The 25,012-nt window shown below is 47.3% G+C and overlaps 1 protein-coding gene across 1 annotated transcript in view; it reads left to right on the top strand.

Moving 5' to 3' along the window:
• LOC124274700 (ephrin type-A receptor 3-like) overlaps positions 1-25,012 on the top strand; it is a 42,098-nt gene that overhangs the window by 2,844 nt on the left and 14,242 nt on the right. Inside the window, exons 2-5 of the mRNA XM_046710067.1 lie at positions 918-1,041; positions 1,401-1,592; positions 2,459-2,495; positions 9,925-10,182. Of these exons, the coding sequence (XP_046566023.1) occupies positions 918-1,041; positions 1,401-1,592; positions 2,459-2,495; positions 9,925-10,182 (611 nt within the window). The remainder of the gene's footprint in view (positions 1-917; positions 1,042-1,400; positions 1,593-2,458; positions 2,496-9,924; positions 10,183-25,012) is intronic.

Here is a 25,012-nt window from a genome sequence, read left to right as displayed (position 1 = left end):
ATACATCTGAGTAAATTCACCATGTTTGGTCTTGTTAAATCCATTTTGGGCTGCTAACATTTTGAAATTACCAGACAAGATGTCTGGCTGGGCTTTTGACTTATTTCATACACTGATGCATATCCTTCTCTGTGGGTATATCCCTCTCTGTACGTATATCCCTCTCTGTACGTATATGGTCCTCCGTATGCATATCATTCTCTGTATGTATATCCCCTTCGGTATGTAAATCCTCCTCTGTATGTATTTCCTCCTCTGTATGCACATCGCTCTATGTACGTATATCCACATGTGTTTGTGAGAGAGAAAGAGAGAGAGTATATAATCTCTCTTATAAGTACAATACGCTCCCTGTGAGCATATTACCTCTCCTGTAAGTATCACACTCTCCGTGAGTATATCTTCTCCGTTGTAAGTATAACACGCTCCGTGTGAGTATATCATATCTCTTATGACTACATAACGCTCTCTGTGAGCAAATTACCTCTCCTGTAAGTATATCAAAACGCTTCGTGAGAATATCTTCTCCCTGTAAGTATATCACACTCTGTGTGTGTTTATAATCTCTCCTGAAAGAATATCATCTCCCATATAACTTGATATAAGTATATCTCACTCCCTGTAAGTATATAACACTCCGTGAGTGTCTCACCTCTCCTGTATGTATATAACAATCTGTGTGAGTATATCATCTCTCCTATACGTACATAACGCTCTCTGTGAGAATATCACCTCTCCTGTAAGTAACAACACTCTCTCTCTCTCTGAATATGGCGTCCTGTCAGTTGGTATGCTGTCCGCCATGTAATAAGAATGGTTTGATATCAAATAGTATGAAATCCATGTTCTATGTAATCCATCTCGACGTGAGTCAGAAGAACGGTTGTTGTAGGATATAGATTAATAATATATTACAGAGCCCCTATAACGGCCTTTGACGAACACAGCGGAATACGGGAGGTTACCTGGCGACTTGTGCGTAACAGCACAGGGAAAGTGACGCGCTCAGGGACGTTGAGTCGGACACATTACCAGCTGACTGTAGGTACTCACTGGATCACAGAACATAAAATACAAACCATATCACGGGGCTGTTAGTGAAAACAGACTTCAAATACACATCAATCACAAGTGGAAACTGTTCACGGTGTTCAACCTGGTATACATGCACCAAGACGTCAGTTCAGATGTCTTTATATCCGTTGTTTCCTGCACTGCCAACATTTAAATAGTCTCACTCACAGTGTGAAAACATTGAGCGATACATTACATGACATGAATGCTAGATTCAGTTCCCACATTATGCAACAACATACAGCGATGTTTGTAGCCAGATACCCCAAACATCCAACGATAAAGGGCACGTTTTTCACATCACCTCTTTTGTTTCCATTCCCCAGAAAGCCGAGTGTGACGTCAACGCGGCAGAGTGCCGCTGCACGCCAACCGATGACTGCTTCCGAAGCACTTTCAGCCTCCCCATCAACCACTGCTGGTTACAGGTGGAGAAGGAGAGTCTCGCTACAGAAGTTATAACCCTGGATGTCACGGTGACCAACGCGGCCATGTTGACCAACACACGCTCTCTCCAGGTCAGTGTGTACTCTGTTGTTGCAACTCGAGTCATTGAACACACCTTTATCTCAAACGGTTATTATACTCGTCACAAAACTAATCTAAATGTAACGAGCATACACTCCTGTCTCTTTATAGTGTTACAATCATGTAAAATTAATCCTAATATGTTAGTGTCATTAGGGTATACTATCAAAGAGACCTCAGGAAGAGTCCAATTGACCTCAGGTAGACTATCAAAGAGACCTCAGGTAGAATATCAATGACATCTTAGGTACCCAAAGTGACCTCAGGCAGAGTCCAATTGACTTCAGGTAGACCTCAGGTAGACAGTCAAAGTGACCTCAGGTATACCAATTGACTTCAAGTACACATTCCATTTGACCTCAGGTAGACTATCAAAGAGACCTCAGTAGAGAGTCAAATATACCTCAGATAGAGTCCAAATGACCTCAGGTAGACTATCAAAGAGACCTCAGGTAGAATATCAAAGAGACCTTAGGTACCCAAAGTGACCTCAGGTAGAGTCCAATTGACCTCAGGTAGACCTCAGGTAGACAGTTAAAGTGACCTCAAGTAGACAGTCAAAGTGACTTTAGGTATACCAATTGACTTCAAGTACACATTCCATTTGACCTCAGGTAGACTATCAAAGAGACCTCAGTAGAGAGTCAAATATACCTCAGATAGAGTCCAATTGACCTCAGGTAGACAGTAAAAGTGACCTCATGTAGACAAAGTGGCCTCAGGTAGACAGTCAAAGTGACCTCAGGTAGACAGTCAAAGTGATCTCGGTTAGACAGTCTGTTTTCTTGAAGAAAAACACCAATGTTTCATAGAACATTGATAAAAGGATTTAAATACATCGTTATATATTTTTCAGATACAGAATATCAACAGTTTCAGTGGCATAGGTGAATGTGAGTATCGTAACCTCAGTGTATCTTGTTTATTTCAAACAAACGCAGTTCCTTGTTATAAACTAGACATCCTTAACTGTACTTCCTAATAACTGCTGTAAAAACAAATCCATCTGTAGGTTTAGTTATCCTCCATTTTCCGAGAGACGGTATACTATTCTCTTCCTTTTCTCACAGCTTGTCAAAATACATTTCGTAAATGTCTTACCTCCTAAATCTGATGTGTCTCCCAGACCACCTGCTGCCTCTTCCCTAAACCATATCTGTGTCTCCCAGCCCACCTGCTGCTTCTACCTCAACCATACCTGTGTCTCCCAGCCCACCTGCTGCCTCTACCTCAACCATATCTTTGTCTCACACCCCACCTGCTGCTTCTACCTCAAACATACCTGTGTCTCACAGCCCACCTGCTGCTTCTACCTCAACCATACCTGTGTCTCCCAGCCCACCTGCTGCTTCTACCTCAACCATACCTGTGTCTCCCAGCCCACCTGCTGCCTTCTACCTCAACCATACCTGTGTCTCCCAGCCCACCTGCTGCTTCTATCTCAACCATATCTGTGTCTCACAGCCCACCTGCTGCTTCTACCTCAACCATACCTGTGTCTCCCAGCCCACCTGCTGCTTCTATCTCAAACAATATCTGTGTCTCACAGCCCACCTGCTGCTTCTACCTCAACCATACCTGTGTCTCCCAGCCCACCTGCTGCTTCTACCTTAACCATATCTGTGTCTCCCAGCCCACCTGCTGCTTCTACCTCAACCATACCTGTGTCTCCCAGCCCACCTGCTGCTTCTACCTCAACCATACCTGTGTCTCACAGCCCACCTGCTGCCTCTATCTCAACCATATCTGTGTCTCCCAGTCCACCTGCTGCTTCTACCTCAACCATACCTGTGTCTCCAAGCCCACCTGCTGCTTCTACCTCAACCATACCTGTGTCTCCCAACCTAACTGCTGCGTCTACCTTAACCATACAGCTGTGTCTCCTCAGCCCACCTGCTCCTTTCTACCTACTAACCATACCTGTGTCTCCCAGCCTACCTCCCCAGTCTAACTTTGCTATACCTCAACCATACCTGTGTCTCCAGCCCACCTGATGGTTCTACCTCAACCATACCTGTGTCTCCCGGCCCAACAGCTGCTTTTACCTCAACCATATCTGTGTCTCCCGGCCCAGCTGCTGCTTCTACTTCAACCACACCTGTGTCTCACAGCCCACCTGCTGCTTCTACTTCAACCATATCTGTGTCTCCCAGCCCACCTGCTGCTTCTACCTCAAACCATATCTGTGTCTCCCAGCCCACCTGCTGCTTCTACCTCAACCATACCTGATCTCCCGGCCCACCTGCTACTTCTACCTCAACCATATCTGTATCTCCCAACCACCTGCTCTTCTACCTCCCAGTCTAACTGTTGCGTATACCTCAACCATACCTGTGTCTTCCAGCCCACCTGATGGTTCTACCTCAACCATACCTGTGTCTCCCGGCCCAACAGCTGCTTTTACCTCAACCATATCTGTGTCTCCCGGCCTAACTGCTGCTTCTACCTCAACCATACCTGTGTCTCCAGCCCACCAGCTGCTTCTTCCACCTCAACCATACCTGTGTCTCCTAGCCCTACGGTTGCTTCCTCTACCTCAACCATACCTGTGTCTCCAGCCCACCAGCTGCTTCTTCCACCTCAACCATACCTGTGTCTCCTAGCCCTACGGCTGCTTCGTCTACCTCAACCATACCTGTGTCTCCAGCCCACCAGCTGCTTCTTCTACCTCAACCATATCTGTGTCTCCCAGCCTTCCTGCTGTTTCTTCTACCTCCCAGTCTAACTGTTGCGTATACCTCAACCATACCTGTGTCTCCCAGCCCACCTGATGGTTCTACCTCAACCATACCTGTGTCTCCCAGCCCAACGGCTGCTTCTTCTACCTCAACCATACCTGTGTCTCCAGGCCCATCTGCTGCTTCTACCTCAGCCATATCTGTGCCTCCGGGCCCAGCTGCTGGTTCTACCCTAAACATATCTTTGTCTGACGACCCAGCTGCTGCTTCTACCTCAACCATACCTGTGTCTCCCAGCCCAACGGCTGCTTCTTCTACCTCAACCATATCTGTGTCTCCCAGTCTTCCTGCTGTTTCTTCTACTTCCCAGTCTAACTGTTGCCCACCTGTGTATACCTCAACCATACCTGTGTCTCCCAGCCCACCTGATGGTTCTACCTCTACCATATCTGTGTCTCCTGGCCTAACTGCTGCTTTTACCTCAACAATACCTGTGTCTCCCAGCCCAGCCCAACAGCTGCTGGTTCTATCTCATCCCATATCTGTGTCTCCCAGCCCACCAGCTGCTTCTTCTACTCTCAACCATAACTGTGTCTCCCCAGCCAACCAGCTGCTTCTTCTACCTCAACCATACCTGTGTCTCCCAGCCAACCAGCTGCTTCTTCTACCTCAACCATATCTGTGTCTCCCAGCCCAACGGCTGCTTCTTCTACCTCAACCATATCTGTGTCTCCCAACCTTCCTGCTGTTTCTTCTACCTCCCAGTCTAACTGTTGCGTATACCTCAACCATACCTGTGTCTCCCAGCCCACCTGATGGTTCTACCTCTACCATATCTGTGTCTCCTGGCCTAACTGCTGCTTCTACCTCAGTGTCTCCCGGCCCAACAGCTGCTTCTTCTATCTCATCCATATCTGTGTCTCCCAGCCCACCAGCTGCTTCTTCTACCTCAACCATACCTGTGTCTCCCAGCCAACCAGCTGCTTCTTCTACCTCAACCATACCTGTGTCTCCCAGCCCACCAGCTGCTTCTTCTATCTCATCCATATCTGTGTCTCCCAGCCCACCAGCTGCTTCTTCTACCTCAACCATACCTGTGTCTCCCAGCCAACCAGCTGCTTCTTCTACCTCAACCATACCTGTGTCTCCCAGCCCACCAGCTGCTTCTTCTACCTGAACGATACCTGTGTCTCCAGGCCCATCTGCTGCTTCTACCTCAGCCATATCTGTGCCTCCGGGCCCAGCTGCTGGTTCTACCCTAAACATATCTTTGTCTGACGACCCAGCTGCTGCTTCTACCTCAACCATACCTGTGTCTCCCAGCCCAACGGCTGCTTCTTCTACCTCAACCATATCTGTGTCTCCCAGTCTTCCTGCTGTTTCTTCTACCTCCCAGTCTAACTGTTGCGTATACCTCAACCATACCTGTGTCTCCCAGCCCACCTGATGGTTCTACCTCTACCATATCTGTGTCTCCTGGCCTAACTGCTGCTTCTACCTCAACCATACCTGTGTCTCCCAGCCCACCTGATGGTTCTACCTCTACCATATCTGTGTCTCCTGGCCTAACTGCTGCTTCTACCTCAACCATACCTGTGTCTCCCGGCCCAACAGCTGCTTCTTCTATCTCATCCATATCTGTGTCTCCCAGCCCACCAGCTGCTTCTTCTATCTCATCCATATCTGTGTCTCCCAGCCCACCAGCTGCTTCTTCTACCTCAACCATACCTGTGTCTCCCAGCCAACCAGCTGCTTCTTCTACCTCAACCATACCTGTGTCTCCCAGCCCACCAGCTGCTTCTTCTACCTGAACGATACCTGTGTCTCCAGGCCCATCTGCTGCTTCTACCTCAGCCATATCTGTGCCTCCGGGCCCAGCTGCTGGTTCTACCCTAAACATATCTTTGTCTGACGGCCCAGCTGCTGCTTCTACCTCAAGCATACCTGTGTCTCCAGGCCCATCTGCAGCTTTTACATTAAGGATACCTGTGTCTCACGGCCTAGCTGTTGCTTCTACCTCAACCATATCTGTGTCTCCCGGCCCGGCTGCAGCTTCTACATCAAGGACACCTATGTCTCACGGCCCAGCTGTTGCTTCTACTTCAACCATATCTGTGTTTCCCGGCCCAGCTGCTGCTTCTACGTCAAGCATACCTGTGTCTCCCAGCCCAGCTGCTGCTTCTACCTCAACCATTCCTGTGTCTCCCAGCCCACCTGCTGCTTCTTCTACCTCAAACATACCTGTGTCTCCCGGCCCATCTGCAGCTTTTACATTAAGGATACCTGTGTCTCCCAGCCTAACTGCTGCGTGTACCTCAACCATAACTTTGTCTCCCAGCCCACCTGCTGCTTCTATCTAATCCATACCTGTGTCTCCCAGCCCACCTGCTGCTGCTTCTACCTCGACCATATCTGTGTTTCCCAGCCTAATTGCTTCTTCCACCTCAACCATACCTGTGTCTCCTAGCCCTACGGTTGCTTCGTCTACCTCAACCATACCTGTGTCTCCAGCCCACCAGCTGCTTCTTCTACCTCAACCATATCTGTGTCTCCCAGCCTTCCTGCTGTTTCTTCTACCTCCCAGTCTAACTGTTGCGTATACCTCAACCATACCTGTGTCTCCCAGCCCACCTGATGGTTCTACCTCAACCATACCTGTGTCTCCCAGCCCAACGGCTGCTTCTTCTACCTCAACCATATCTGTGTCTCCCAACCTTCCTGCTGTTTCTTCTACCTCCCAGTCTAACTGTTGCGTATACCTCAACCATACCTGTGTCTCCCAGCCCACCTGATGGTTCTACCTCTACCATATCTGTGTCTCCTGGCCTAACTGCTGCTTCTACCTCAACAATACCTGTGTCTCCCGGCCCAACAGCTGCTTCTTCTATCTCATCCATATCTGTGTCTCCCAGCCCACCAGCTGCTTCTTCTACCTCAACCATACCTGTGTCTCCCAGCCCACCAGCTGCTTCTTCTACCTCAACCATACCTGTGTCTCCCATCCCACCAGCTGCTTCTTCTATCTCATCCATATCTGTGTCTCCCAGCCCACCAGCTGCTTCTTCTACCTCAACCATACCTGTGTCTCCCAGCCAACCAGCTGCTTCTTCTACCTCAACCATACCTGTGTCTCCCAGCCCACCAGCTGCTTCTTCTACCTGAACGATACCTGTGTCTCCAGGCCCATCTGCTGCTTCTACCTCAGCCATATCTGTGCCTCCGGGCCCAGCTGCTGGTTCTACCCTAAACATATCTTTGTCTGACGACCCAGCTGCTGCTTCTACCTCAACCATACCTGTGTCTCCCAGCCCAACGGCTGCTTCTTCTACCTCAACCATATCTGTGTCTCCCAGTCTTCCTGCTGTTTCTTCTACCTCCCAGTCTAACTGTTGCGTATACCTCAACCATACCTGTGTCTCCCAGCCCACCTGATGGTTCTACCTCTACCATATCTGTGTCTCCTGGCCTAACTGCTGCTTCTACCTCAACCATACCTGTGTCTCCCAGCCCACCTGATGGTTCTACCTCTACCATATCTGTGTCTCCCGGCCCAACAGCTGCTTCTTCTATCTCATCCATATCTGTGTCTCCCAGCCCACCAGCTGCTTCTTCTACCTCAACCATACCTGTGTCTCCCAGCCAACCAGCTGCTTCTTCTACCTCAAGCATACCTGTGTCTCCCAGCCCACCAGCTGCTTCTTCTATCTCATCCATATCTGTGTCTCCCAGCCCACCAGCTGCTTCTTCTACCTCAACCATACCTGTGTCTCCCAGCCAACCAGCTGCTTCTTCTACCTCAACCATACCTGTGTCTCCCAGCCCACCAGCTGCTTCTTCTACCTGAACGATACCTGTGTCTCCAGGCCCATCTGCTGCTTCTACCTCAGCCATATCTGTGCCTCCGGGCCCAGCTGCTGGTTCTACCCTAAACATATCTTTGTCTGACGACCCAGCTGCTGCTTCTACCTCAAGCATACCTGTGTCTCCCGGCCCATCTGCAGCTTTTACATTAAGGATACCTGTGTCTCACGGCCTAGCTGTTGCTTCTACCTCAACCATATCTGTGTCTCCCGGCCCGGCTGCAGCTTCTACATCAAGGACACCTGTGTCTCACGGCCCAGCTGTTGCTTCTACCTCAACCATATCTGTGTTTCCCGGCCCAGCTGCTGCTTCTACGTCAAGCATACCTGTGTCTCCCAGCCCAGCTGCTGCTTCTACCTCAACCATTCCTGTGTCTCCCAGCCCACCTGCTGCTTCTTCTACCTCAAACATACCTGTGTCTCCCGGCCCATCTGCAGCTTTTACATTAAGGATACCTGTGTCTCCCAGCCTAACTGCTGCGTGTACCTCAACCATAACTTTGTCTCCCAGCCCACCTGCTGCTTCTATCTAATCCATACCTGTGTCTCCCAGCCCACCTGCTGCTGCTTCTACCTCGACCATATCTGTGTTTCCCAGCCTAATTGCTTCTTCTACCTCAACCATATGCATACCTGTGTCTGACGGCCCACCTGCGTCTTCTACCTCAACCATACCTGTTTCTCCCAGCCCACCTGCTTCTTTTTCTTCAACAACACCTGTGGCTCCTGGCCCTACTATTGCTTCTTCTACCTCAACCATACCTGTGTCCCCAAGCCCACCTGCTGCTTTTTCTGCCTGAACTATACCTGGGTCTCCGAACCCACCTACCGCTTCTCCTACCTCAACCATATCTGTGTCTCCCAGCCTAACTGCTTCTTCTACCTCAGCCATACCTGTGTCTCCCAGCCCACCTGCTGCTTCTACTTCAACAACACCTGTGGCTCCCAGCCCTACTATTGCTTCTTCTACCTCAACCATACCTGTGTCCCCAAGCCCATCTGCTGCTTCTTCTGCCCGAACTATACCTGGGTCTCCCAACCCACCTACTGCTTCTTCTTAAACCAAACCTGTGTCTCCCAGCCCAACTGCTGCTTCTTCTACCTGATACATACTTGTGTCTCCCAGCCCACCTGCTGCTTCTACTTCAACAACACCTGTGGCTCCCAGCCCTACTATTGCTTCTTCTACCTCAACCATACCTGTGTCTCACGGCCTACCTGCTACTTCTACCTCAACCATATCTGTGTCTCACGGCCCACCTGCTGCTTCTACTTCAACAACACCTGTGGCTCCTGGCCCTACTATTGCTTCTTCTACCTCAACCATACCTGTGTCTCCCAGCCTACCTGCTGCTTCTTCTGCCCGAACTATACCTGGGTCTCCCAACCCACCTACTGCTTCTTCTTAAACCAAACCTGTGTCTTCCGGCCCACCTACTGCTTCTTCTTAAACCAATCCTGGGTCTCCCAACCCACCTACTGCTTCTTCTTAAACCAAACCTGTGTCTCCCAGCCCAACTGCTGCTTCTTCTACACCCCATCGTTTTACTGGATCAAGTGTTGAACTGTTACTGTGTCCTACCTGATTGCATTGGCCTCTGTGCCCCCGGACTGTTAGATTTAAACAACATCAACTTGCCAGTATTTTGCACACTGCATGAGTGGTTCACTTCTTGTACCTACTGTGGTTGACCTTGTTCCTCCACCCCGTACATGTTCTAGCCTTGTTCCGCCCACCACATCCAGGTATTTGTATGTAACGATATGTATCCTCATAATGCCAGACCCTCCTCCACGCGACGTTAAGGTTATCCGGAGTGTCTTCAACACAGTCCGCATCTCCTGGGTCACAGCCCCCAGCTGCTACAACGTCAGCGAGCTCTGGATCACCTACACAGGGGCCGCCACCAAGGAGAAGATCCATCGTCTCAGCACCTTCTATGACCTGACTGGCCTAACACCGGAATCTAACTACACAGCCCATCTTATTACGGGCTACAGCGGGGAGATGAGCGACCCCATCGAGTTCCGCTTCAGAACAGGTGTGTAGATGTAGGATTTATCATCCCGAACTGGAGATATTGCTTGTATGAGATTAAATGAAATATCTTAGGAGATATCGTTTTCACAGTAGATTTTGTACAATGCACTGACGTAAAAAACCTAATTATATCACAATGCTGTGACATCACTACACTGTAAGTCAAATGACAGCTCAGGTTTCAGAGATTTTTTCTGATAAATAGAATCTCATACGAGTGTCTTTTGATACCAAATATATCCAAAGACACTCGGGTGGGATTCTCTATATGTTACACATAATATTAGACATACGTTCTTAAACCCACGAAATATAGGATGTATTACGTGTTAAACAAACTTCACTTGTAAAACTGCAACAGCTAAACATATTGCATGTGATCGTTCTATTCGGCCTTGTTCACACAGACGGGTCTTGATAAACACCGATCTTATACAGCCGCTTCTGGCACTAGCTAACAGACGCTGCGAATAGCCAGTATATTGGCATTTACAGATGCCCTTTAGTTACTTACAAACAGTGAAGAGAGTGTATCACAATACTTATCAATGAATTGACTGACGTTGCGTATCATGTGTCTCATAAGGATATAGGATCACATGTTTATTGCATTGTATTGCACTTTGTTATGTCAAACTGCAAGGGCTTGTTGGTAAGTATGGCACTGCCTAATCGGTAACACTTTAATAAACTAAATATCCTTTCTACTCCTTTATATTCTCACCATTCTCTTCCATTTTATTCTCCCCAGTTTTCTTCTATTCCTATTCTCCTCCTTCTTCTTGCTTCATGTTTGTCATTTTCTCCTCAGCCTTCTCTACTCTAGTCATCTCTTCTTTATCATCTTCCATCTACATTTTTTCTCCTCCATTTCTTGGTCTTCGTTGGTTTCTTTTTTTTCTCATTTTATTCTTCATCTCTTTCTTCATCTTTTCCTCCTTCTCCACATCCTTCTTCATCTTCTTTCCTTTGCATCCCCCTTCCTACCTCACTTTCAACACCTCTAATCCCCCTCCTCCTTCATCATCTTCGTGGTAAGATCCGTAGACGGAAGAAGGTGCTGATTGTCTATCAATACGTAGTGCTGGGCAGCAAGAACTCAAGCCAAAGAGGACGCACAATGTTTGGCTGACTCAGAATGTACTAAACGGACAAAGGAGATATATGTCGGTACACTTCACAAACATTCTGGCACAATTATGTTTTGTCAGGTAACTATGAGAACCCTATTGAAGTGTTGCCCGCTTTGACCAAGATTTACACTACTGGGCAGAAGAAAGTATACCACCATGTGCGATAGTGTTTCACTTGAAACAAATGAGAAAAGGTTGTTCAATGGTGAATAGTTTAATCTGTCATCGTAGTTGTGATGTGAGCCTCAAATGTGTACATTGTCTGTGTCCTATCTCTACCCTGTGTCTGACACCAAGTACAACATTATCTGTATCCTGTCTCTACCCGCTGTTTGACACCACGTACAACATTATCTGTATCCTGTCTCTACTCTGTATCTGGCACCACGTACAACATTATCTGTATCCTATCTCCACCCTGTGTCTGGCACCACGTATAACATTATCTGTATCCCATCTGTACCCTGTGTCTGACACCACGTACAGCACTATCTGTATCCTATCTCTACCCTGTGTCTGACACCACGTACAACACTATCTGTATCCTGTCTCCACCCTGTGTCTGACACCACGTACAACACTATCTGTATCCTGTGTCCACTCTGTGTCTGGCACCACGCACAACATTATCTGTATCCTATCTCTACCCTGTGTCTGACACCACGTACAACATTATCTGTATCCTGTCTCTACCTTGTGTCTGACACCACGTGCAGCACTATCTGTATCCTATCTCTACCCTGTGTCTGACACCACGTACAACACTATCTGTATCCTGTCTCCACCCTGTGTCTGACACCACGTACAACACTATCTGTATCCTGTGTCCACTCTGTGTCTAGCACCACGCACAACATTATCTGTATCCTATCTCTACCCTGTGTCTGACACCACGTACAACATTATCTGTATCCTGTCTCTGCCCGGTGTCTGACACCACGTACAGCATTATCTGTATCCTGTCTCTACTCTGTGTCTGACACCACGTACAACACTATTTGTATCCTGTCTGTACCTTGTGTCTGACACCACGTACAGCATTATCTGTATCCTGTCTCTACTCTGTGTCTGGCACCACGTACAAAGTTATCTGTATCCTGTCTCTACCCGGTGTCTGACACCACGTACAGCATTATCTGTATCCTGTCTCTACTCTGTGTCTGGCACCACGTACAACACTATTTGTATCCTGTCTCCACTCTGAGTCTGGCACCACGTATAACATTATCTGTATCCTATCTCTACCTTGTGTCTGACATCACGTACAACATTATCTGTATCCTGTCTCCACTCTGTGTCTGGCACTACGTACAGCACTATCTGTATCCTATCTCTACCCTGTGTCTGACATTACGTACAACATTATCTGTATCCTGTCTCTACCCTGTGTCTGACACCACGTACAACATTATCTGTATCCTGTCTTTACCTTGTGTCTGACACCACGTACAGCATTATCGGTATCCTGTCTCTACCGTGTTTCTGACACCACGTACAACATTATCTGTATCCTGTCTCTACCTTGTGTCTGACACCACGTACAACATTATCTGTATCCTGTCTCCACTCTGTGTCTGACACCACGTACAACACTATCTGTATCCTGTCTCCACTCTGTGTCTGACACCACGTACAACATTATCTGTATCCTGTCTCTACCCTGTGTCTGACACCACGTACAACATTATCTGTATCCTGTCTTTACCTTGTGTCTGACACCACGTACAGCATTATCGGTATCCTGTCTCTACCGTGTTTCTGACACCACGTACAACATTATCTGTATCCTGTCTTTACCTTGTGTCTGACACCACGTACAGCATTATCTGTATCCTGTCTCTACTCTGTGTCTGGCACCACGTACAACGTTATCTGTATCCTGTCTCTACCCGGTGTCTGACACCACGTACAGCATTATCTGTATCCTGTCTCTACTCTGTGTCTGGCACCACGTACAACACTATTTGTATCCTGTCTCCACTCTGGCACCACGTCTGGCACCACGTACAACACAACATTATCTGTATCCTGTCTCCACTCTGTGTCTGGCACTACGTACAGCACTATCTGTATCCTATCTCTACCCTGTGTCTGACATTACGTACAACATTATCTGTATCCTGTCTCTACTCTGTGTCTGACACCACGTACAACATTATCTGTATCCTGTCTCTACCCTGTGTCTGACACCACGTACAACACTATCTGTATCCTGTCTCTACCTTGTGTCTGACACCACGTACAACATTATCTGTATCCTGTCTCTACTCTGTGTCTGGCACCACGTACAACATTATCTGTATCCTGTCTCTACCCTGTGTCTGACACCACGTACAACATTATCTGTATCCTGTCTCTACTCTGTGTCTGGCACCCACGTACAACACACTGTCTGTCTCTACCACGTACACCACGCACTCTGTATCCTGTCTCTACCTTGTGTCTGACACCACGTACAACATTATCTGTATCCTGTCTCCACCTTGTGTCTGACACCACGTACAACATTATCTGTATCCTGTCTCCACTCTGTGTCTGACACCACGTACAACACTATCTGTATCCTGTCTCTACCCTGTGTCTGACACCACGTACAACATTATCTGTATCCTGTCTCCACTCTGTGTCTGACACCACGTACAACACTATCTGTATCCTGTCTCCACTCTGTGTTGTACCACGTACAACATTATCTGTATCCTGTCTCTACCCTGTGTCTAACACCACGTACAACATTATCTGTATCCTGTCTCCACCCTGTGTCTGACACCACGTACAACATTATCTGTATCCTGTCTCCACTCTGTGTCTGGCACTACGTACAGCACTATCTGTATCCTATCTCTACCCTGTGTCTGACACCACGTACAACATTATCTGTATCCTGTCTCCACCCTGTGTCTGACACCACGTACAACATTATCTGTATCCTGTCTCTACCCTGTGTCTGACACCACGTACAACATTATCTGTATCCTGTCTCCACTCTGTGTTTGGTATCACGTACAACATTATCTGTATCCTATCTCTACCTTGTGTCTCACACCACGTACAACATTATCTGTATCCTATCTCTACCTTGTGTCTGACACCACGTACAACAATATCTGTATCCTGTCTACACTCTGTGTCTGCCACTACGTACAGCACTATCTGTATCCTATCTCTACCCTGTGTCTGACACCACGTACAACATTATCTGCATCCTGTCTCCACCCTGTGCCTGACACCACGTACAACACTATCTGTATCCTGTCTCTACTCTGTTTCTGGCACCACGTACAACACTTTCTGTATCCTGTCTTCACTCTGCGTCTCACACCACGTACAACACTATCTGTATCCTATCTCTACCCTGTGTCTAACACCACGTACAACACTATCTGTATCCTATCTCTCCCCTCTGTCTGACACCACGTACAACATTATCTGTATCCTGTCTCCACTCTGTGTCTGGCACCACGTACAACACTATCTGTATCCTATTCTTCTACCCTGTGTCTGGCACCACGTACAACATTATCTGTATCCTGTCTCTACCTTGTGTCTGACACCACGTACAACATTATCTGTATCCTGTCTCCACTCTGTGTCTGGCACTACGTACAGCACTATCTGTATCCTATCTCTACCCTGTGTCTGACACCACGTACAACATTATCTGTATCCTGTCTCCACCCTGTGTCTGACACCACGTACAACATTATCTGTATCCTGTCTCTACTCTGTGTCTGGGACCACGTACAACACTTTCTGTATCCTGTCTCCACTCTGCGTTTCTCACACCACGTACAACACTATCTCTATCCTATCTCTACCCTGTGTCTAACACCACGTACAACACTATCTGTATCCTATCTCTCCCCTCTGTCTGACACCACGTACAACATTATCTGTATCCTGTCTCCACCCTGTGTCTGACACCACGTACAACATTATCTGTATCCTGTCTTCACTCTGTGTCTCACACCACGTACAACACTATCTGTATCCTATCTCTACCCTGTGTCTAACACCACGTACAACATTATCTGTATCCTGTCTCTACTTTGTGTCTGACACCACGTACAGCACTATCTGTATCCTGTCTCCACTCTGTGTCTGGCACCACGTACAACATTATCTGTATCCTGTCTCTACCCTGTGTCTGACACCACGTACAACATTATCTGTATCCTGTCTCTACCCTGTGTCTGACACCACGTACAACACTATCTGTATCCTGTCTCTACTCTGTGTCTGGCACCACGTACAGCACTATCTGTATCCTATCTCTACCCTGTGTCTGACACCACGTACAACATTATCTGTATCCTGTCTCCACCCTGTGTCTGACACCACGTACAACACTATCTGTATCCTGTCTCTACCCTGTGTCTGACACCACGTACAACATTATCTGTATCCTGTCTCCACTCTGTGTCTGACACCACGTACAACATTATCTGTATCCTGTCTCCACTCTGTGTCTGGCACCACGCACAACACTTATCTGTATCCTCTGCCTCCTACTCTGTGTCTGGCACCACGTACAACACGATCTGTACCCATATCTATACCTTGTGTCTGACACCACGTACAACATTATCTGTATCCTGTCTCCACCCTGTGTCTGACACCACGTACAACATTATCTGTATCCTGTCTCTACCTTGTGTCTGACACCACGTACAACACTGTATCCTGTATCCTCTGTCTCTGGCACTACAGCACTATCTGTATCCTGGGACCACGTGTCTGACACCAACACTTATCTGTATCCTGTCTCCACTTCTGTGTCTCACACCACGTACAACACACTATCTGTATCCTGTCTCCACCCTGTGTCTGACACCACGTACAACATTATCTGTATCCTGTCTCCACCCTGTGTCTGACACCACGTACAACATTATCTGTATCCTGTCTCCACTCTGTGTCTGACACCACGTACAACATTATCTGTATCCTGTCTCCACCCTGTGTCTGACACCACGTACAACATTATCTGTATCCTGTCTCCACCCTGTGTCTGGCACTACGTACAGTACTATCTGTATCCTATCTGTACCCTGTGTCTGACACCACGTACAACATTATCTGTATCCTGTCTCTACCTTGTGTCTGACACCACGTACAACATTATCTGTATCCTGTCTCCACCTCTGTGTCTGGTACCACGTACAACATTATCTGTATCCTATCTCTACCTTGTGTCTGACACCACGTACAACATTATCTGTATCCTGTCTCCACTCTGTGTCTGACACCACGTACAACATTATCTGTATCCTGTCTCCACTCTGTGTCTGACACCACGTATAACATTATCTGTATCCTGTCTCCACTCTGTGACTGACAACAGGTACAACATTATCTGTATCCTATTCTACCCTGTGTCTGACACCACGTACAACATTATCTGCATCCTGTTCTCCCACCCCTGTGTCTGACACCACGTACAACACTATCTGTATCCTGTCTCTACTCTGTGTCTGACACCACGTACAACACTTATCTGTATCCTGTCTTCACTCTGCGTCTCACACCACGTACAACACTATCTGTATCCTGTCTCTACCCTGTGTCTAACACCACGTACAACACTATCTGTATCCTATCTCTACCCTCTGTCTGACACCACGTACAACATTATCTGTATCCTGTCTCCACCCTGTGTCTGACACCACGTACAACATTATCTGTATCCTGTCTCCACTCTGTGTCTGGCACTACGTACAGTACTATCTGTATCATATCTGTACCCTGTGTCTGACACCACGTACAAGATTATCTGTATCCTGTCTTTACCTTGTGTCTGACACCACGTACAACACTATCTGTATCCTGTCTCCACTCTGTGTTTGGTATCACGTACAACATTATCTGTATCCTATCTCTACCTTGTGTCTCACACCACGTACAACATTATCTGTATCCTATCTCTACCTTGTGTCTGACACCACGTACAACAATATCTGTATCCTGTCTACACTCTGTGTCTGCCACTACGTACAGCACTATCTGTATCCTATCTCTACCCTGTGTCTGACACCACGTACAACATTATCTGCATCCTGTCTCCACCCTGTGCCTGACACCACGTACAACACTATCTGTATCCTGTCTCTACTCTGTTTCTGGCACCACGTACAACACTTTCTGTATCCTGTCTTCACTCTGTGTCTCACACCACGTACAACACTATCTGTATCCTATCTCTACCCTGTGTCTAACACCACGGACAACACTATCTGTATCCTATCTCTCCCCTCTGCCTGACACCACGTACAACATATCTGTATCCTGTCTCCACCCTGTGTCTGACACCACATACAATAATATCTGTATCCTGTCTTCACTCTGCGTCTCACACCACGTACAACACTATCTATATCCTATCTCTACCCTGTGTCTAACACCACGTACAACATTATCTGTATCCTGTCTCTACCCTGTGTGTCTGACACCACGTACAACACTATCTGTATCCTGTCTCCACTCTGTGTCTGGCACCACGTACAACATTATCTGTATCCTGTCTCCACCTCTGTGTCTGACACCACGTACAACATTATCTGTATCCTGTCTCCACCCTGTGTCTGACACCACGTACAACATTATCTGTATCCTGTCTCCACTCTGTGTCTGGCACTACGTACAGTACTATCTGTATCCTATCTGTACCCTGTGTCTGACACCACGTACAACATTATCTGTATCCTGTCTTTGCCTGTGCCTGGACACCACGTACAGCATTATCTGTATCCTGTCTCTACTCTGTGTCTGCACCACGTACAACACTATCTGTATCCTGTCTCTACCCTGTGTCTGGACACCACGTACAGCATTATCTGTATCCTGTCTCTACTCTCTGTGTGTGGCACCACGTACAACACTATCTGTATCCTGTCTCCACTCTGTGTCTGACACCACGTACAACATTATCTGTATCCTATCTCTACCCTGTGTCTGACACCACGTACAACATTATCTGTATCCTGTCTCCACTCTGTGTCTGGCACCACGTACAACACTATCTGTATCCTGTCTCTACCCTGTGTCTGACATTACGTACAACATTATCTGTATCCTGTCTCTACCTCTGTGTCTGGACACCACGTACAACATTATCTGTATCCTGTCTTTTACCTTTGTGCTCTGACACCACGTACAACATTATCTGTATCCTGTCTCTACTCTGTCCAGTCTGACACCACGTACAACACATATCTGTATCCTGTACCTCACTGTCTGTATCCTGTTCCCTACTCTGTGTCTGGCACCACGTACAACGTTATTCTGTATCCTGTTCTCTACCCGGTGTCTGACAACGTACAACATTATCTGTATCCTGTCCCCACCTTCTGTGTCTGATGTGTATCCTCCCTACTCTGTGTCTGGGACCACGTACAACACTTTATCTGTATCCTGTCTCCTCACTCTGTGTTTCACACCACGCACAACACAATATCTATCCTATTCTACCCTGTGTCTAACACCACGTACAACACTATCTGTATCCTATTCCCCTCTCTGTCCTGACACCACGTACAACATTATCTGTATCCTGTCTCCACCCTGTGTCTGACACCACGTTCAAGAATATCTGTATCCTGTCTTCACTCTGCGTCTCACACCACGTACAACACTATCTGTATCCTATTCCCTACCTCTGTGTCTAACACCAAGTACAACATTATCTGTATCCTGTCTCTACCTTGTGTCTGACACCACGTACAACACTATCTGTATCCTTGTCTCCACTCTGTGTCTGGCACCACGTACAACACATATCTGTATCCTCTTCTTCCACCCTGTGTTCTAGCACCACGTACAACATTATCTGTATCCTGTCTCCACCCTGTGTTCTGACACTACGTACAGCACTACCTGTACACCACGTACAACACTATCTGTATCCTGTCTCCCACCTCTGTGTCTGACACCACGTACAACATTATCTGTATCCTGTCTCTACTCTGTGTCTGGCACCACGTACAACATATCTGTATCCTGTTCTCCGCCTCTGTGTTCTGGCACCACGTACAACACGATCTGTATCCTATCTCCTACCTTGTGTGTCTGACACCACGTACAACATTATCTGTATCCTGTCTCCACTCTCTGTGTCTGACACCACGTACAACACTATCTGTATCCTGTCTCTACTCTCTGTGTCTGACACCACGTACAACATTATCTGTATCCTGTCTCCTACTCTGTGGCACTACGTACAGCACTATCTGTATCCACGTACAACACGTACAACATTATCTGTATCCTGTCTCTACCCTGTGTCTGACACCACGTACAACACTATCTGTATCCTGTCTCCCACTCTGTGTCTGACACCACGTACAACACTATCTGTATCCTGTTTCTGGCACTTCTGAGTCCTGTCTACACTTGTGTCTGGCACCACGTACAACATCATCTGTATCCTATCTCTACCTCTGTGTCTGGACACCACGTACAACATTATCTGTATCCTGTCTCCACCCTGTGTCTGACACCACGTACAACACTATCTGTATCCTGTCTCTACTCTGTGTCTGGCACCACGTACAACACTATCTGTATCCTGTCTTTACCTCCTGTCTGACAACCACGTACAACATATTCTCTCCTGTATCCTGGCTCTGCACCCTGTGTCTGACACCACGTACAACACTATCTGTATCCTTAGGTCTCTACCTTGTGTCTGACACCACGCACAACACCATTCTGTATCCTTGTCTCCCACTCTCTGTGTCTGACACCACGTACAGCACTATCTGTATCCCATTCCCCTGTGTCTCACCACGCACCAACATGATCTGCACCCTCACCTCTGTATCTGACACCACGTACAACATTATCTGTATCCTGTCTCCACCCTGTGTCTGACACCACGTACAACACTATCTGTATCCTGTCTCTACTCTGTTTCTGGCACCACGTACAACACTTTCTGTATCCTGTCTCCACTCTGTGTCTCACACCACGTACAACACTATCTGTATCCTATCTCTACCCTGTGTCTAACACCACGTACAACACTATCTGTATCCTATCTCTCCCCTCTGCCTGACACCACGTACAACATATCTGTATCCTGTCTCCACCCTGTGTCTGACACCACGTACAACAATATCTGTATCCTGTCTTCACTCTGCGTCTCACACCACGTACAACACTATCTATATCCTATCTCTACCTCCGTGTGTCTAACACACAATGTACAACATTATTCTGTATCCTGTTTGTGCCCTGTGTCTGACACCACGTACAACATTATCTGTATCCTGTCTCCAACCTGTGTCTGACACCACGTACAACATTATCTGTATCCTGTCTCCACTCTGTGTCTGGCACTCACGTACAACATTATCTGTATCCTATCTGTACCCTGTGTCTGACACCACGTACAACATTATCTGTATCCTGTCTCTACCTTGTGTCTGACACCACGTACAACACTATCTGTATCCTGTCTCCACTCTGTGTCTGGTATCACGTACAACATTATCTGTATCCTATCTCTACCCTGTGTCTCACACCACGTACAACATTATCTGTATCCTGTCTCTACCTTGTGTCTGACACCACGTACAACACTATCTGTATCCTGTCTACACTCTGTGTCTGCCACCACGTACAGCACTATCTGTATCCTATCTCTACCCTGTGTCTGACACCACGTACAACATTATCTGTATCCTGTCTCCACCCTGTGTCTGACACCACGTACAACACTATCTGTATCCTGTCTCTACTCTGTTTCTGGCACCACGTACAACACTTTCTGTATCCTGTCTCTCTCTCTGCGTCTCACACCACGTACAACACTATCTGTATCCTGTCTCTACCCTGTGTCTAACACCACGTACAACATTATCTGTATCCTGTCTCCACTCTCTGTGTCTGACACCACGTACAACATATCTGTATCCTGTCTCCACTCTGTGTCTGACACCACGTACAACACTATCTGTATCCTGTCTCTACTCCTGTGTCTGGCACACCACGTACAACATTATCTGTATCCTGTCTCTACCCTGTGTCTGGACACCACGTACAACACTATCTGTATCCTGTCTCCTGACTCTGTGTCTGGCACCACGTACAACATTATCTGTATCCTGTCTCCACCTTGTGTCTGGACACCACGTACAACACTATCTGTATCCTGTCTCCACTCTGTGTCTGACACCACGTACAACATTATCTGTATCCTATCTCTACCCTGTGTCTGACACCACGTACAACATTATCTGTATCCTGTCTCCACTCTCTGTCTGGCACCACGTACAACATTATCTGTATCCTGTCTCCACCCTGTGTCTGGCACCACGTACAACATTATCTGTATCCTGTCTCCACCTCTGTGTCTGGCACCACGTACAACACTATCTGTATCCTATCTCTAACCCTGTGTCTGACACCACGTACAACATTATCTGTATCCTATCTCTTACCTTGTGTCTGACACCACGTACAACATTATCTGTATCCTGTCTCTACTTCTGTGTCTGGCACCACGTACAACATTATCTGTATCCTGTCTCCACCTTGTGTCTGACACCACGTACAACACTATCTGTATCCTGTCTCTACCCTGTGTCTGACACCACGTACAACATTATCTGTATCCTGTCTCTACTCTGTGTCTGGACACCACGTACAACACTATCTGTATCCTGTATCCACTGTCTGGCACCACGTACAACATTATCTGTATCCTGTCTCCACCCTGTGGCTGGCACACCACGTACAACACTATCTGTATCCTGTCTCTACTCTTGTGTCTGACACCACGTACAACACTATCTGTATCCTGTCTCCTACCCTGTGTCTCTCAACACTATCTGTATCCTGTCTCTACCTTGTGTCTGACACCACGTACAACACTATCTGTATCCTGTCTCCACCTCTGTGTCTGACACCACGTACAACATTATCTGTATCCTGTCTCTACCCTGTGTCTGACACCACGTACAACACTATCTGTATCCTGTCTCCACCCTGTGTCTGACACCACGTACAACATTATCTGTATCCTGTCTCCACTCTGTGTCTGACACCACGTACAACACTATCTGTATCCTGTCTCCACTCTGTGTCTGGCACCACGTACAACATTATCTGTATCCTGTCTCCACCCTGTGTCTGACACCACGTACAACATTATCTGTATCCTGTCTCCACCCTGTGTCTGACACCACGTACAACATTATCTGTATCCTGTCTCCACTCCTGTGTCTGGCACCACGTACAACATTATCTGTATCCTGTCTCCACCTCTGTGTCTCTGACACCACGTACAACATTATCTGTATCCTATCTCCTACTCTCCTGTGTCTGACACCACGTACAACACTAATATCTGTATCCTGTCTCCACTCTGTGTCTGGCACCACGTACAACACTTATCTGTATCCTGTCTCTACCCTGTGTCTGACACCACGTACAACATTATCTGTATCCTGTCTCCCACTCTCTGTGTCTGGCACCACGTACAACATTATCTGTATCCTGTCTCTACCCTGTGTCTGACACCACGTACAACACTATCTGTATCCTGTCTCCACTCTGTGTCTGGCACCACGTACAACATTATCTGTATCCTGTCTCCACTCTGTGTCTGGCACCACGTACAACATTATCTGTATCCTGTCTCCACCCTGTGTCTGACACCACGTACAACATTATATCTGTATCCTATCTCCACTCTGTCTCTGACACCACGTACAACATTATCTGTATCCTGTCTCCACCCTGTGTCTGACACCACGTACAACACTATCTGTATCCTGTCTCTACTCTGTGTCTGGCACCACGTACAACATTATCTGTATCCTGTCTCCACTCTGTGTCTGGCACCACGTACAACATTATCTGTATCCTATCTCTACCCTGTGTCTCACACCACGTACAACATTATCTGTATCCTGTCTCCACTCTGTGTCTGGCACCACGTACAACATTATCTGTATCCTATCTCTACCCTGTGTCTCACACCACGTACAACATTATCTGTATCCTGTCTCTACTCTCTGTCTGGCACCACGTACAACATTATCTGTATCCTATCTCTCTACCTCTGTGTCTGGCACCACGTACAACATTATCTGTATCCTGTCTCTACCACCCTGTGTCTGACACTACGTACAACATTATCTGTATCCTGTCTACTCCTGTCTCCACCCAACACTGCTGTATCCTGTCTGTGTCTTGCACCACGTACAACACTATCTGTATCCTGTCTCTACCTCTGTGTCTGGCACCACGTACAACACTATCTGTATCCTATCTCTACCCTGTGTCTGACACCACGTACAACACTATCTGTATCCTGTCTCCACCCTGTGTCTGACACCACGTACAACAGTATCTGTATCCTGTCTCTCACCCTGTGTCTGGCACCACGTACAACATTATCAACATCCTGTCTCCACCTCTGTGTCTGACACCACGTACAACATTATCTGTATCCTGTCTCCCACCCTGTGTGTCTGACACCACGTACAACACTATCTGTATCCTGTCTCTACTCTGTGTCTTACACCACGTACAACATTATCTGTATCCTGTCTCCACTCTGTGTCTGACACCACGTACAACATTATCTGTATCCTGTCTCCACCCTGTGTCTGACACCACGTACAACACTATCTGTATCCTGTCTCTACTCTGTGTCTGACTACCACGTACAACACTTATCTGTATCCTGTCTCTACTCTGTGTCTGGCACCACGTACAACATTATCTGTATCCTGTTCTCTACCTCCTGTGTCTGACACCACGTACAACACTATCTGTATCCTGTCTCCACCTCTGTGTCTGACACCACGTACAACATTATCTGTATCCTGTCTCCACCCTGTGTCTGGACACCACGTACAACACTATCTGTATCCTGTCTCTACCCTGTGTCTGGCACCACGTACAACATTATCTGTATCCTGTCTCCTACCTTGTGGCTGGCACCACGTACAACACTTATCTGTATCCTATCTCTACCTTGTGTCTGACACCACGTACAACACTATCTGTATCCTGTCTCCACCCTGTGTCTGACACCACGTACAACAGTATCTGTATCCTATCTCTACCTTGTGTCTGACACCACGTACAACAATATCTGTATCCTGTCTCTCACTCTGTGTCTGACACCACGTACAACATTATCTGTATCCTGTCTCTACCTGTGTCTGACACCACGTACAACACTATCTGTATCCTGTCTCTACTCTGTGTCTGGACACCACGTACAACACTATCTGTATCCTGTCTCTACTCTGTGTCTGACACCACGTACAACACTATCTGTATCCTGTCTCCACTCTGTGTCTGACACCACGTACAACATTATCTGTATCCTGTCTCCACCCTGTGTCTGACACCACGTACAACATTATCTGTATCCTGTCTCCACCCTGTGTCTGACACCACGTACAACATTATCTGTATCCTGTCTCCACCCTGTGTCTGGCACCACGTACAACACTATCTGTATCCTGTCTCCACCCTGTGTCTGACACCACGTACAACATTATCTGTATCCTGTCTCTACCCTGTGTCTGACACCACGTACAACAATTATCTGTATCCTGTCTCCACTCTGTGTCTGACACCACGTACAACATTATCTGTATCCTGTCTCCACCCTGTGTCTGGCACCACGTACAACATTATCTGTATCCTGTCTCTACTCTGTGTCTGGCACCACGTACA

Source organism: Haliotis rubra, unplaced genomic scaffold, assembly GCF_003918875.1.
Source record: "Haliotis rubra isolate DU_JTF1 unplaced genomic scaffold, ASM391887v1 Scf1932, whole genome shotgun sequence".
Classification (NCBI taxonomy): Eukaryota; Metazoa; Mollusca; class Gastropoda; order Lepetellida; family Haliotidae; genus Haliotis; species Haliotis rubra.
This window is presented reverse-complemented; position numbering and strand designations above follow the sequence as displayed.